The 15,303-nt window shown below is 46.9% G+C and overlaps 1 protein-coding gene across 1 annotated transcript in view; it reads left to right on the top strand.

Annotated features, from left to right (window-relative positions):
* The window catches only part of LOC307236290 (teneurin-3), a 122,448-nt gene that overhangs the window by 14,699 nt on the left and 92,446 nt on the right, over positions 1–15,303 (top strand). The window contains exons 4-7 of the mRNA XM_080008657.1: positions 1,774–2,014; positions 5,062–5,163; positions 5,593–5,787; positions 10,372–10,572. Coding sequence (XP_079864783.1) covers positions 1,774–2,014; positions 5,062–5,163; positions 5,593–5,787; positions 10,372–10,572 — 739 coding nt within the window. The remainder of the gene's footprint in view (positions 1–1,773; positions 2,015–5,061; positions 5,164–5,592; positions 5,788–10,371; positions 10,573–15,303) is intronic.

The raw sequence follows: 15,303 nt of genomic DNA on the forward strand, positions 1-15,303 counted from the left end.
GGTGAACTTCATCATGGAGATCCTGTCGAACCGCAGCTTCATCCTACAGACCAACAATGGCCAGAGAAGTAGGCTCAGAAGACTGAGAAACGGGGTTCCTCAGGGTTCTGTCCTCTCACCGATGCTTTTCAACATCTACATCCATGACCTTCCAGATACAACATCTAGGAAATATGGTTACGCAGATGACCTGGCCATCATGCTGCGTCAGCCTACATGGAAGGCGATGGGAGAGGGCCTCAAACAGGACATGTGCATCTTGGTAACCTACCTCAACAGGTGGCGCCTGCAGCTCAGTACAGGGAAGACAGGGGCGGCAGCATACCACCTTAACAACAGGGAAGCAAAGAAGGAACTGGATGTGTTTGGGGATAACAAGGGTCTAGAATTCCAGCAAGCCCTAAAGTACCTCGGCGTACGCCTGGATAGGACCCTTACCGTCAAGCAACACCTAGAAGATGTGAGGGCCAAGGTGACATCATGGGCCTCGCTTATCCGACGTCTGGCTGGTACAAGCTGGGGGGCCTCGGCCAAGACACTCCGGATTTCTACACAAGCCCTGGTCTTCTCTGCGGCTGAATACTGTGCCCTAGCCTGGTGTAGGAGCACATATGTCAAAAAGGTTGACACCGTGATCAACAACTGTCTCCGGACAATAACCGGCTGCCTGAAGCCCACCCCTGTGTCCTACCTGCCAGTCCTTTCAGGAATTGCCAGGAATTTCCATCCCAGAGGACTTGTCAACTAGTGCATGGCTGGTGGCATCCATGAAGCAGGAGTGGGAGTCGGCTGGGCCATCTCTTATGCACGTATGCATTCAGGACCCAGGAGAGGAGGAGATGGTGTTGAAGGAGAACATCTACCACGCCGGCAATGAACCCTGCTGAACCGCCTGCGAACCGGAGTTGGCCGCTTCAAGTCATCTTTGAAGAAATGGGGCTTGGCAGACAGCGCAGCATGTGAATGTGGCGAGCCAGAGCAGACTGCCGAACACATAACTACCACCTGTCCTCTGTACAAACCACCATCAGAGATCAGCCTCTTCCAAGTGGGACCAGAGATGAGGGCGTCGCTGCTAGACACTGAGTTGGACATCTGAGGATGATACACGAGAAGAAGAAGAAGAAGAAGAGCATGACCTTGTGAACGACCTTAAAAAGAAGCTGCACGGTGCATGTTTCCAAGAGTTTATTATTCTGCTGCTTGTAAAATGGCCCTTGGCAGCATGGAACAGCCATACACTGTGTGTGTGTGTGTGTGTGTGTGTGTGTGTGTGTGTGTGTGTGTGTGTGTGTGTGTGTGTGTGTGTGGCATACACAAAGTTTATTTAAAGGAGGTTTTTTTTTTCCTTTTATCCAGTTGAGTTTCCACCGTCTCAAACCCCAGAAGAGAGAGAACGAGGGAGGAGGAGAGGGAGCGAGAGAGGAAGGGATGGAGTGATACAGGGACTGACAGAGAAAGAGAGGGAGCGATAGAGCGTCCAAAGGATGAGAGGGAGAGAGAGAGAGAGAGGTGGAAGTGGTGGAGGAGGAGGAGGTGATGGATCCACCTCCACCTGTGGAGCCTCCTTTCCTCCAGGTCCTGGTCCTGCTCCTGGTTTACGTCCTGGTCCAGGTGTCAGGTTCCGATAATGGTGCTGGGTTAGGTCCAGGACCTGGTGCTGGTCCTTCTCCAGGTCCAGGTCCTGGTTCTGTTCAGGTCCATGTCCTGGTCGTGGTTCTGGTCCTGTTCAGGTCCTGGTCCCGGTCCTGATCTCTCTATCTCATTTTCCAGTATGACTTTGTGGAGCTGTTGGACGGCAGCCGGCTCATTGCGAAGGAGCGCTGGGGCCCTGTGGATCCGGACTCCAGGCCCCGGGTAGAGCACCAGGTCCCCGCCCACCAGGTCCCGGTCCACCAAGTCCCGGTCCACCAGGCGGGCTTCATCCAGTACCTGGACTCCGGGGTCTGGCACCTGGCCTTCTACAATGACGGCCGGGGCGTGGAGGCCGTGTCCTACAACACCCTGCTGCTGGGTGAGCAGGGAAACCTTATCTTATCTTATGTTAATAATATCGTATCTTAATAAAATGTTTTCTTATCTTATGTTAATAATATTGTATCTTAATAAAAAATTATCTTATCTTAATGTAATAAAATGTTATCTTATCCTGTGTTAATAATATCAGATCTCATTAAGTGTCCTAGCGCAGAGCTAGTTGAGGTGCATCAGAAACTCCACGTTGGGGTCCAGAGGCAGCAGGGAGTGATGCTGCGTTCCAAGGAAACTCGGAAATCCGTCAATTGAGTTGCTAGTCCCCATGTTAACATAACATTTCTCAACATATAAAAGATCTATACAAATTGAACGGTGTTCACCGTTTAACGGTGCGCGTTACCATGTTGCCGTGGCGGTGACCTCGGATGTTATCCTGGTAAACACGGGCGCGAGCTATCAGTGCCGAAATTCCAACTTAAACGGCCGTTTTTTTACACATTTCCAAGTACGAGGTTGGATTTTTCAGAGTTCCGACTTCAATGAAATGCAGCATTAGCTGTTCCACACACACACACACACACACACTCACAGCCGCCCTTGCAGCAGCCAGGGTGGACGTGACCAGAAAACGAATTGACCCTGACTTTATTTCTTCATGATTAAAAAAAAACAACAAAATAGTTTTCCAAAGCTCGTGCTGATTTCAGGGATTCTTTGGGGAAACGGGGCTTCTAGTCACATGAAATAAAATAAAAACAAAGCTGATGAACCGCCTTGTGTTCCATCCACCCGCTGCTCTGCTGAGTGTCGATGGAGAAGATGTGAAACGACAGGTTGACATGTCTCCCTTGCCTGGACCAGCCGGACTGTTACAAACCAGCCGCTCTTTTCTGGAAACATTCCGCACTCAGGATGTGAACATAGATTTCCGTCGCGGGTTGAGTTTCTTTTGTTCTCCTTCTGATATCTGGCTGCAGCGCCCATTGATCCAACACCAACAACCCCTTTGCTTGTTTCCCAGTTTGTAGAGAAGCCCTTGAGGGTAGAAATAAAACGTTATTTTATTTTCACATTTTTTCTCTGGGTTTTTCTATTTCCTTCGGGGAGAGCCCCCATTGATCCAGCTGCCGACCAAATATGAAGCTTATTGACGAGTGCTGGGATCAAGAATTGCTTTTTGTGGTTGCACGGAAGGAGCAATAAGCAAAAAGTGTGGCCTCTGAACACGGGTCAGAATTAGGGCCCCCGGGGTGTTTTCGGGGGCTGGTTCCCTCTATGAGCGCCGGTCTGATGGATGAACACACCCTGGGTCTGTCGGGTCTGCAGGTTATGTCAGATTAACTCCAGATTTACTGCCGATTTTAAGACGCTCCACAGATCTCCAGTCGCTCGTGCGGATGCCAGCTGCCACTCAAGGGCGTGGCGTTCTGGCAGCGGGGGCCAGGAAAATATGGAATTTTTCGGGGTGATTTTTAAAACAAGGCTGACACGGAGGCTTAGACCTTAGAGGCTGCTTAAACATATTCCTGTTAGGTGAAGAGCAGATCAGTGCAGCTTGGGCAGACTGGGGAACGTCAGCGTGCAGAACCTCAGGGTCCGTTTCTCTTTCCAGGAATTGCAATATCTTGCAGCTACTTGACTCTCCCGGCGGCTTCGGGAATGCAGGCACAACAGGAATACGTTCTTGTAAAAAAAAACGCACGTCTTTTTAGATATCCAAGACCTAAACTAAGAATCAAAAAGATGTTCGAAAAGCAAAGAAAAAAATCATTTCAAGGTTGATATCAGCTGTTAAGATTTTCCTAGTCGACTATTAGTCGCCAGTTCAAGCCATCAGTCAATTAATTGTCGCACGTTATTGGTATTCATAATAGAATAATTCATACATCCTAACCTGCCTTTAAAACATACATTTTATTTACAAGCGCTGCTCGGATGAAGCGAGCCGCCTGTCAATTACAGCGGTTAAAGCCGCTCATTAACAGCTGTAAGGATTGTGAATGTCGGAACAACCAGCGAGGGGACTGAACATTTTGTTAATTTGTCAGTAACACCAACACAGTTACTTAAAACCAACCTTTTTAATATAAATGTAATTTAATTAACAAGCGCTGCACGACGCACACGCATTAAGCGAGCCGCCTGTTAATTATATGGAAAAGCTATAATTGTTCTTCTGAATGTGTCGGAACAACCAGCAAGGAGACTGAACATTCATTTTAGTTCAAATTTGTTTCAAATTAAAAGCGCTGTAGCGTTTCATACACAGGTCCCGCCAAATAGGTTTTAAGGTTCATTTTGACAAGGTGCAGCTTTTTTTTTCCTGCAACCAACCGACGAATGAAAAACTTTTAGTCGACTATTCGGGGGCGGCCCGAGGTGTTTCCATGGTTTCTAGATTCTACATTCTAGATGCGGTTCATAGATTTACCTTTACTAAGGACCATGTTTTGCTCATGATTCATGGTTACTCAATTGTTAGCAATACAATGAAACAAAACTACCAACCCCCCACCCCAACAAATTCCTAAAATCTGAAATATCGCGGTTAATTTCCGCCGTTTCCATGATTTCAGAAGATTCCAACAATAACTGCAACTGGCCTGAGAGGAATAATTCCTTGAAATATAAAAATCCTGATTGGTTGCATTCCTTAGGCCCCGCCCCCTGCATATCAGGGACACGCCCACTGTGCTCTTTGAACGGGACTTACTTTGCGCCCTGGAGTGGTTGTGCCGTGTTCTAGCGGCGGAGGAAGAGGGCAAACTTAAACACTGGACAGTTTTAAAACTAAGCCTAATCCGAAACGCCTGGTTCCGCCTCTTTTTTTATGCACATTTCTATTGTTTATAGTTTATATTAGGATTAATTGTATATTGCCAAATTATTCCCCCCACATCAGAACCCCACCCACTTTCTGAGTGTTTTTATTTTTTTAACACGCCGGAGAAAGGTAAACTCCCAGGTCTAGAGAGAGCTTTCTCGAGAGCTAACGATTGTTTCAAGGTGATTGATATGTGGCCCCGCACATCGATAGTCTCATTGATCGACTCCATTGATTATTGTTCTGTCCTGCATCCGCAGATTCCATGATGGAGTGCACCCACAACTGCTACGGCAACGGGGAGTGCGTGGCGGGGTCCTGCCACTGTTTCCCAGGCTTCATCGGCCCCTACTGTTCCAGAGGTAAACCAGAGCGTACGCATGATCCCGTCCACGACGCTCAGATTACAGATTACAGCAGGAACGCTCTGATCCCATTCTGTTTATGGGATGCCATCATAGTTGTGATTGACGCTCTATGTGCACAATGTACTGTATATACAGTAAATATGTAGAAATTGTTATTGCCACCAATTTAGGTAACTTATATATTTCCAATTTTTGACAATTATTGGTGTCATGAATAACGTCCTTACTATTGCACTCATCCTTCTTTAACTGGGCACTAACTATGAAGGTAAAACTTTCAGACGAAGCCGCCTGACACAGATTCTCCAAACGATTACGACAATAATTAATCAGAGATTCCCAATGACAAACAACAGTCTTTAGTCTGACTTATCTCTTCATTTTCGGCGATAATGTCAACGTGTCTCTGCCCCCCCCCCCCAGCTGCCTGCCCGGTCCTGTGCAGCGGCAACGGGCAGTACACCAGGGGGCGCTGTCAGTGCTACAGCGGCTGGAAGGGCACGGAATGCGACGTCCCCTCGTCGCAGTGCGTGGACCCGGCGTGCGGCGGCCACGGCGTCTGCGTGGCGGGGGAATGCGTCTGCAACAGCGGCCGCAAGGGGAGCGGCTGCGAGCAAGGTAAAGCCCGAAGCGCGGAAGGCATTCAGAGTTTTCGCAACTCGCCGAGCGGATAATTCCCTGGCAGTGGAGTTATCGATGTTCCCGGGGTATAAATTAGCTGTTAGCTCATTTAACGTAATTAATTATCTGTCAAAGTGTTTTTGGTGCGAGATGAGATGAAAAAAAGCTTCCTTCACGCTCCACGAGAGGAAGAGGACACCTGTTTGAATCCGTTGCCGGGTTATTCTGCCTTTCATCGAGAAGAAAGAACTTGAAAAGAGATAAATTGAAATATCTACAGAGGCAAAACTCCCGGGGTCTTCAGAGTTCAGGCAGCACAAAGGAGGCACGTCTTTAGAAATCAAAGGAGAAGAAGAACAAGGAGGCCTTTACTCCCATTCACAGCCACTTATTGTTGGGCATTGTTTTCACTCCTAATTCATGGTCATTCATGAATTGTAGGAATATTATCAGAGGAAACAATGTTTATTGTAACCGCTTCCATGGTTTCAGGGAATTCAAGAACCAATAAATGGAACTGGTCTGTTTCCATGGTTACAGTTTGATGAAACAGAACGAAAAAAAAGTCCATCAATTGGAAAATCGCTGAACATCTACAATCAAGGTTAATATCCTGCCGTTCCAGCAAATAGCAACAACAACTACAGCTGGTCTGACAAGGGAGCGGTGTGATGTGGACTAATTCCTTCAGGTGCAAACATCCCGACTGGTTGGATTCCTTGGGCCCCGCCCCCTCCAGCTCAGAGACACGCCCACTCATCTTTTTACACAGGACTAACCTGGCGCTGTGGGGTTGTTGCGTCGAGTCACGAAAGTTGTTTTATCCAAGAGTTACCATCCGTTTGATGGACACGGGCCGCGTTGTGCGATCCACTGGCCACGCCCGCTTTCCCAACCCTTTTTCCCAGGCCTCTGCGTTTGCGTCGGACCTCCGGGCGTCTTGAAATCCGTTTATCTCTTTCTGTATGTCAGAGCCCCGGCAGGGGAGGAGACACAGTGCAGCTGTAAAATAATTGGGAGTTTTCAACCTCGTCGAGCGGATAATGCCCGGGCCGTCGTATAAATGAGCTTCCTGGAACTGATCTCAGCGCACGCCACCGCTGGATGAAAAAAACCCTCCGCCTTCACGCTCCACAAAGAGATAACACCTGTTTCAATCGATCGCCTGGTGATCTCTAAAGTCCATTTCTGTCTTTTACTGAAAAGGGAGTATCAAGGTGTTATCGTACCTAAACAACTGAGGACCCGGCACGGTGGAATCCGGAGCCGTAGGAAACACTCAGACACATCAGTAGATTTGAAAGTTGTCAAAAAAAAAAAAATGTTTTCTCTCTTTTTCCCACAAACACACGACGGCTGCACCTTCCCACATTCATCACTGCAGGTGCACCAATCCCAGAAACTTTCACGCTCACAACTTTTGCTCCAGTTGCTGCAGTGAATGCCATGCACAACACATTCGGAGAGTATCAGAAAGTTGCACACCCGTGGAATGTTTTATCACGAATAAATCGATTTCTCTTGGATATTGTTCTCGCACAAACACGAGTGGTTGACGACGACTGCTCGAACCCGCTGCCACGTGCCTCAAATGCTCCCGACTCAGGTGATATATTGTCATTTTATTCAGGCACTTTGGACCGCCCAGGTAGCGCCGCAGGGTCCTAGCGTTGGTGCAACCCGGTATCGCGCTTTTTTTCCTTGCTCGTAGCCACGAAAATGAATCTCTGGGCTCGTGCCCCCCAGCGCGATTCTCCGACTTTTATCACGCCGGACAGAAGGAATCGTAAAGCCGTGCATTTTAAATTCTAATGCCTTCGCGGGGGCATCCCCCCCCCACCCCGCGGTGGCGTACACGTGGTTGGTTTGGGTTTTCGGGGAGGTCTGGGGCGAAAATCAGAAAATAAACACCGCATTTACCACTTTTGCATTTGTTTATACACGGTTAAATTTTATAAACAACTACAGGGTGCACTGTACGTATCTGCACCCCCCCATGGAAGTCGGACAAAACCTCCCAATTGAAATGCAGGGATTTGCGTTTTGGGTTCATAATCGTGCTGCGGGACACGACTCAACAGATTAATTTTCGTGACTATGAGGGAAAAGGTGTGATACCGCTACGGAGCCGGCGGCGCTGCCTGGGCAGTCCCAAGCGCCTGAGTAAAATGACAACGTATAACCCAGGGAACGAAAGGGACGGGGGGGGGGTTTACAACACAAACAGGCTCAAGCAGCCGTAGTTACTGACCCATGTTTGTGCGAGAACGGTATCCAAGAAAAGAAATGCAGAAAGGCATTTGTGATAAAAACATTCTGCGGGTTTGCGACTTTCTGAGACGGCGCGGAGGTGTTTTGCACCGTGTTCACCGCAGCAGCTGAGCAAAAAGTGTGAGCGTGAGAGTGTCTTTATTTGCTATTTGTAGGAACAGGATTTGTGCACCTGCAATGAAGGACTTGAGAAGGTTTAACTGTCGTGTTTTTAAAATGATACAAGTTTTAAATGTACTGATACACACGTGTGAGGACTTTGTACTGCGGCAAATTCCACTGTGACGTGTGCTCAGTTGTTTTAATACAATAAGACCTTCATAAGAAAGCTCCTCCGTCTCCCCTCGACCTCCGCTGACCTCGACTCCATGTGTTTAACCATTGATCCGCGTCCAGACAAAAGGCAATTAACATGTGAGGGCTACATCCGCGGGTCCCCACCCTAACCCCCACCCCGACGCGCCCCGCACTTCGCCAAAGGATTATGCGGCGGCCGTTTGCCGCCGGGCGGTTTGGAGAGGACGCGCCGATCCATACGCTCTGATCTGCCAGCTTGGATATCTGCTCCGCCGTTGATTTATGGTTTCCGCGCTTGACAGTCGATATCGGTGTCCTCCCGCCGCATCCCGACGTGTCGAGGAGCCGCCGTCGATGCGCAGTCGCTCCTGTTGCTGCAAATCAGCCTGCTCGCTAATATTGCCGTAATTGTCTGTTAATAACCCAGATTAGCAAGGTAATCGACCAATTGCTAACGATGGTAATTGATTAGATCTGTCTAAACACTAATTAGATGCTTTTAATTAGTCCTTAACAGAGGACATGGTGATGCATCGCTATAAAAGAAATCCAACCTGCAGCCGGTGGCAGTGCAGCAGCATCAGGGTTTGTGGACCTGACACCACGTGCAGCAGCAGACTGGATGCTGTACTTGTGCAACTTGTCCTACGATGAAGTTCAAAGTCTCAGTTTTCTTTGTCGATGAATGACTACAAAACAACGGGGGGTTTTTTCGTGTTAAAATTTAAATGCTTTGTCTTTGTGTAAATTCCCATCAGTTCACATCATTTTTTTTATTTTTATTAAACAATTCAAAGTGACTCAACAACCACGTGAAAGTGAGTCAAATGAAATGTAGTTCATCGGGGGTCCAGCTCTATTGCTATTGTACGGATTGTTAATGTTGTTATTCTCCTCTGCTTTTCCCGGGCGAAAAATGTCTGTACCCGGACAACCGCTGCACCCACGGACACGGTTGAGGTCTCGTTAGAACCGGGAAGTCTCAGACATCTCGTGGTTCAAGTAAATTTTTGCGGCGTTGGATCCAGTCGTAAAACAAACTGTAGTCAAAAACCTCACAACCTCTGTTTGTGACCTCACACGTGGAGTTTTCTTGCAGCTCCAGAGCAACGGGTCCGAAATTTGTCCGTTTTATTTTAGTCCCAAAGGTTGAAAAAGTTGATGAAATATCCTTGAGGGACGTGCAGTGTTGAATCCATTGGAATAGAAGCGTGTTGCTGGGAACTTCCACACGGGGTGATTTCCTTTCACAGAGACACCGTGAGGCAGGACTCTGTGGACTACAGGAAGTAGACAGTAACCTGACAGGAAGTAGACAGGGACCTGGCAGGAAGTAGACAGCGACCTAGCAGGAAGTAGACAGGGACCTGACAGGAAGAATTTGGATAAAGTCACAACACACAAAAAGTGCATACGTATATTAGTATTTCTACGTTTCACCAGGACTCACCTCATCATTACGTGAGCCGATGCTGCGTTCTTTGGGAACTCGAAAAATTGTAATTGTGTCGATACTGGACCCTGTGTATTGCTGCCTGTATTTATATTTATTATTGTTTGTTGTTCATCATTAGATCTATTTTGTGTTGCCAAATGTGTATTGCTAGGGTTATTTATATTGTTTATTATTGGATTTATTATTGTACTTAATAATAAAATTATTATTTTAAGGTTTAATGGATTTTGCTATTTTTTTCTTATATCTATTGCTATTTAAATGTTAATGTTCTATAAAGCTATTTTTTAATTCTTTGGTTTATTCCATATTGACATTTTATTTTGCCCATTTCCCTGTCTGTCTGTCTGTCTGTCTGTCTGTCTGTCTGTCTGTCTGTCTATCGATCTTCTCTATCGCTCTGTCTATCCATATCTACCTACCTTCCTACCTACCGCTCTCTCCCTCCCTCCCCTTTTCTATATCTCTCTCCCCCTTCTCTCTCTCTCTGTCCCACCCCTCCCTCCCCCACCTTCTCTCTCTCTCTCCACCACCCTCTCCCTCCCTCCACCCTCCAGTGGACTGTGTGGAGCCTAGCTGCTCGGGCCACGGGGCGTGCCACCACGGCCAGTGCCACTGCAGCCCGGGCTGGTCGGGCTCCATCTGCGACGCCCTGAAGAGCTCGTGCCCCGAGCAGTGCTCCGGGCACGGCAGCTTCAACGCCGCGTCCGGAGGCTGCGAGTGCGACGCCGGCTGGAGCGGAGCCGACTGCTCAGTGGGTGAGGAGCAGCGGCCCTAGTATTACTCTCATGACCTCACACGTTAAGATTAATTATTAAGAGAACATTTTTTTCATTTTTTATGTTGTATTAATTATTTATTTATTGTGTTTAATTTATTCATTTTTCAAACAAAACATTAGAAAATCTCAGGAATATAACATAGGAGCTGGGAAGCAAAGTATGAAATAAAAATGCTTGATTATTGTTCTGTCCTGTATCGGCAGGCTCCATGATGGAGTGCTCCCACAACTGATGCTATTATTATTATTATTATTATTATTATTATTATTGTTATTATTATTTTGCAATGAAGGGGTTAATTTTATATTGAAAACAGACTTGTGACCTGAGAACAAACTCCAAGGCAGTGATTTAAATGACAGTTTTTGTCCTTACTTTACCTCCTTTACTAAAACAATTCGATTATTTTTGTAATACTTGTGAATATGTGAATTTAGACATTTTACACTGAATTAAGCCAAATATAAATATTAAATACACCCACAATGTGATATATATTTTACAATTGCAACAAACATATTGAATACGAATATTGCGCAAATATTGAATATAAAGACGTTTTCAACAAAACATATACGATCAAATAACATAACATTTTTTATCAACAATATGAAACTCTAAATAGTGTTATTTGATTGTTTTAACGTATAAAAGTTTTATTATAATCAGGAAACCCTTAAATTGAAATATGATCCAGGTCTGATTCAAGGTGTTCTAATGGGATGATGTCATCCGTTCCTACCAAGCGCCGAACTTTCTTATTTGGAAGAAAAATCCTAAAATAACCTGTATGTTGCTTAATGTAGGACTGGTTTTTGAGTGTTTTATGTCTCGTATTTCACAGGACATTTCAGCTCTAAAACCAGCTTCTAGATACATGTCATAGGCGACGATAAACTGTCATCTGATATAAATTAATTTATTGTTTGATTTCCACAACGATAGAGATTTAAAACACGTTTTTTTCTATCGTATTTTAAATGGAACTAATTTCTAATGTTACTGGTGCTGTATGTTGATTCCTATCTGCGCAGGAAGTAACAACCTCCCCGTGTCGGATTTAATTCGCAGGCCAAGGCAGGAGTTATTCCAGGCTCCTACTTAAAAGGGTGTTTCAATGCATATCTAATTATTTTATGAGTAGCACGGCGGGAGAGAGGCCGAAAAGTCTCTTGACAAGTCCCGATTTTATTTCCGGTTCTGTGTAGGAAATGGGCAACACTTACTTTCCATTAAAAAACTTCATATGAATGTGTCAACATGATTTATACTTCCCCGCTATTGTATTTTTATGAGTTTTTATGACTCCGACTGGTCCGTGATAAACCAGTCGCTGTGGGCAGAGCGAGTAAATGTGTCACATCACACCGGCATCCATAGCAACAAGGTCGGCTTCTGAGATGCCTCGAGTAGAATACTATTTAGCTCTTCAAATTAGTGTCTATTATGTGGAAATCCACAGTATGCTCAAATCTTCATAATGTGAAAAGTACCAGGATGACATTGAAATATCATAGTGTACCCACTACGAACTACGCTGGCGAGCGTCTCCCACAATGCATTGTGAGGAAAAGACAGTGCCGTGTCGTCATGACAACGTGTTGATGGAGAGAGGTTTGTCGTCCACGGTGTGGTATGCCAGGGAAGACGTCAACCTTTCTACTCGCACACTTAAGTAGGCTGGACAGTGGTTGCGACATCGAGTGCATGCAGTACTCCAGTGCAGACTCCGGCCCGGGCATCCTGTCTTCACTGAAGACTTCAGCTTCAAATGTTCATCGAACTTCCATAAAAGTTCTTTGAAGGTCACAAAGTGCTTTGTGAAGGTTAGGAAGGAATGTTTAGCGCCATTAAAGGCCCCAAAACCAGTGCAATTATGGAGCTGAGTGACCAGGCCGGCGTGGCATGTGGTGGTGAGAGAGGACCATGTCTGAGACACCTTCTGCTGCGCCGATGGATTGTTTGAACCCTCCAAGACTTGGTCGGCGTTGACACCCTTCCCGATCTCCATTCCGGTTCCGTCGTCTTCAAAGACTGGTCCCTGGTCCCAAGCCCCCGCTCGCAGAATAAGTACCGGTCAAAGGTACGATTTGACCGGGTTTGGCATTCCGACCATGACCCATCAGCGGCCTCCTAGTCTGAGCTCTAAGTGGTTAAGGCGAAGGAATGCGGCCTTGACCGCCGGATAGCTCAGTGCGCCGGGTGCTGCCGCCGAGGCGTCTCCCCTTGTTTTGTCAAATCGCTTAAAATTCACGGCACAGTCCGCACCATCAGCGAGATCTCTGCGGCTGCGGAGCGCCCGAACAACCGAAGGACGAGGCCCGATTCGCCGCCTCACTAAAACAACGGAGGCTGGCTGCGAAGATCCTCTTAATTATTGCCGCACACCGTTCCTCAATTAAATAACCTTTGATTAACAAGCACATAGAGCATCATCGACCATCCTCACCCAGCGTTCCCTCCCAGACGCAGTCAGGGGCATGTTAAAAGCAGATAAACACGTTTGCACTAATGAAAAATTGATTGCATAGATTCTAACGGAAGGAAGGTCCCAGTTTGCAATGGAAAGCGTTTCCTCCAGAGGAATGTTTAATATTCTAGAGTGTCGTCCTGACTTAATCAGACCCACCAAGGCCTCTCAATCGAAGAAAAACTCCATTCAGAGGGAGGGAGAGGGAGACGGCAAACGAGATGAGGGCCGCCGCGTAAACGGCAACAAAACGATCGCCGTGAGTCCTTTAAAGCAATACGGCAAAACAAGTTGTTCCGCGGGCTTGGAAGTCAATAACTTAGCTGACGCACCACCGGGGTAATGACCTCTTTTTTTTTTTTTTTTTTTGTGAAAGCAGCCAAAGTGACGGATGTGAGCACCTCCTAACTCCTCGCAGCAGAACTCGGCGCCTTGACCTTTTTAAACCGCCGACACGTTAACACATTTGTCCAGGGTTCGTTCGTGTGCGCCGACGGAAAGATCGAGCGGTGAACGCTTAACAACTGACATTTGCAGATTTTTGGTCCCTCGGGACCAGATGGGGAACGGGGGGGAAATTTTGGGGGGCAGTGAATAGATGGATGGGCGGTGTTTGGTTGCTTCTTCACTCACAATGATGTGTTTTTCTGCTGTAATTTGAGACCATAACCAACATGGAACCCATTCAGCTTCCGTGTACCTGCTAGAGATCCACAAGTCACTTTTATGTCTGAATGTTGCTTCTCAACCTAACTTTCATTCTGACAGACGGCTCTGAGATTTAACTGAAAATGATCATTTTATTTATTGAGTTTGGGCGTCTGGCTGTACAGTGCATCATTCCCGGAAAGGTGTACGGCAAACACAGGCGCGCTTAACGAACTAGAAATATTGGGAGTGACGAGCTTGAATCCCTCCATTGGATAGAAAGAGCAGAGCCCAGCAGGTGGAAGCAAGGGGAGGTGGAGGTGGAGGTGAAGGGAGTGCAGCAACGCAGCCAAGCGGACAGGCGAGCGGGAGCGGCTGCTTGCAGTAAATCAGCCGGCCCGTAAGGGCGTGGCAGCATGTGGCGCTGTCGAGTTGTCTGACAGAACTCGCTCCGCCAGCTACACTTCATCCACGGCAAATCCCTGCGTGCACCACCACTGCACCACTGCCTCCACTAATATCTCCTATTACTATGTGTGACGCTACACAGTAACTAGACTTGGCCATAACTTAACCTGTCTAACTTCATAGCTCTACACTACTATAAATAACTGAATACCTCAACTTAACCATCTCCAAGTCAATAGGGTGAACCCTGAACCCTCAACATTATGTGATATCATTTGCAACTTCACCCTTTTCCTGGAGAAGCTCCTGCTCTGGGTCACGCGTGTTGGAGCTCGGAGCGATGATTTCCCCCTAACCTCCTCCCTTCACCGCTACCTCCATTCCACCGGCAGGGACGGAATGTGTGATTAAATTTGTGTTTGGAGATGTGGAGTCTGTCACACACACACACACACACACACACACACACACACACACGCCCACACACGCCCGTACACACATATCAATTACATTTACACATGAATAATTGGAGCTGTCACCCAGTGTCAAAGCGTCTCAAGTCTTAGCTGAAACCAGACTGTTTAATCTGTGCTCAGTCAAACACTCGATCTTCCTCGCCAGGAACCAGGGCTCCTGGTTATTGATTGCAGCAGCTGTAATTGAGCGAGCCGCGTTCCTTCTTTGTTGTTCGTGCCTTTTGAACTTTTTTTTTTTTCCCCCAATCTGTTGTCGCGCACATTAAAAGTTGCAGCGTAGGCAGGAGCATTTCTACATTAGCGCGTCGCGTCGGGATCAGAGCGCTCCCTCTCTGCTGCCCGTTGAAAACCGTTCGACGAGACAACAAAGACCCAGTCGGCATGGAAACCCCGGCTCGCTGCCTCTGTTGGTTCATTGGAGTTCATTTATCAGCTCCATTTCATAATTTGGACGGTTATCGTTTGAGTTTTGACTCGCGTCCATAATACAGTGATGAAAGTGATGGAAGGTTCGACTCTTTTCTTTGGAGATTTGGTCGTCGGCAGGTCGCTCGGTAAAGAGAGTCGTTTCATTTGTCCGACTCTTTCTTCTTTCGCTTGGTTGAGTCGGTGTGACGCGCGGTGGGAGAAGGAGGACTCACCCAAAGAGGAAGAGTTTGAATTTTGAGTTATTTATTTTGAGTGAATCAGAGATTTAATATGAGG

This window comes from Zeus faber, assembly GCF_960531495.2.
Source record: "Zeus faber genome assembly, chromosome: 10".
NCBI lineage: Eukaryota > Metazoa > Chordata > Actinopteri > Zeiformes > Zeidae > Zeus > Zeus faber.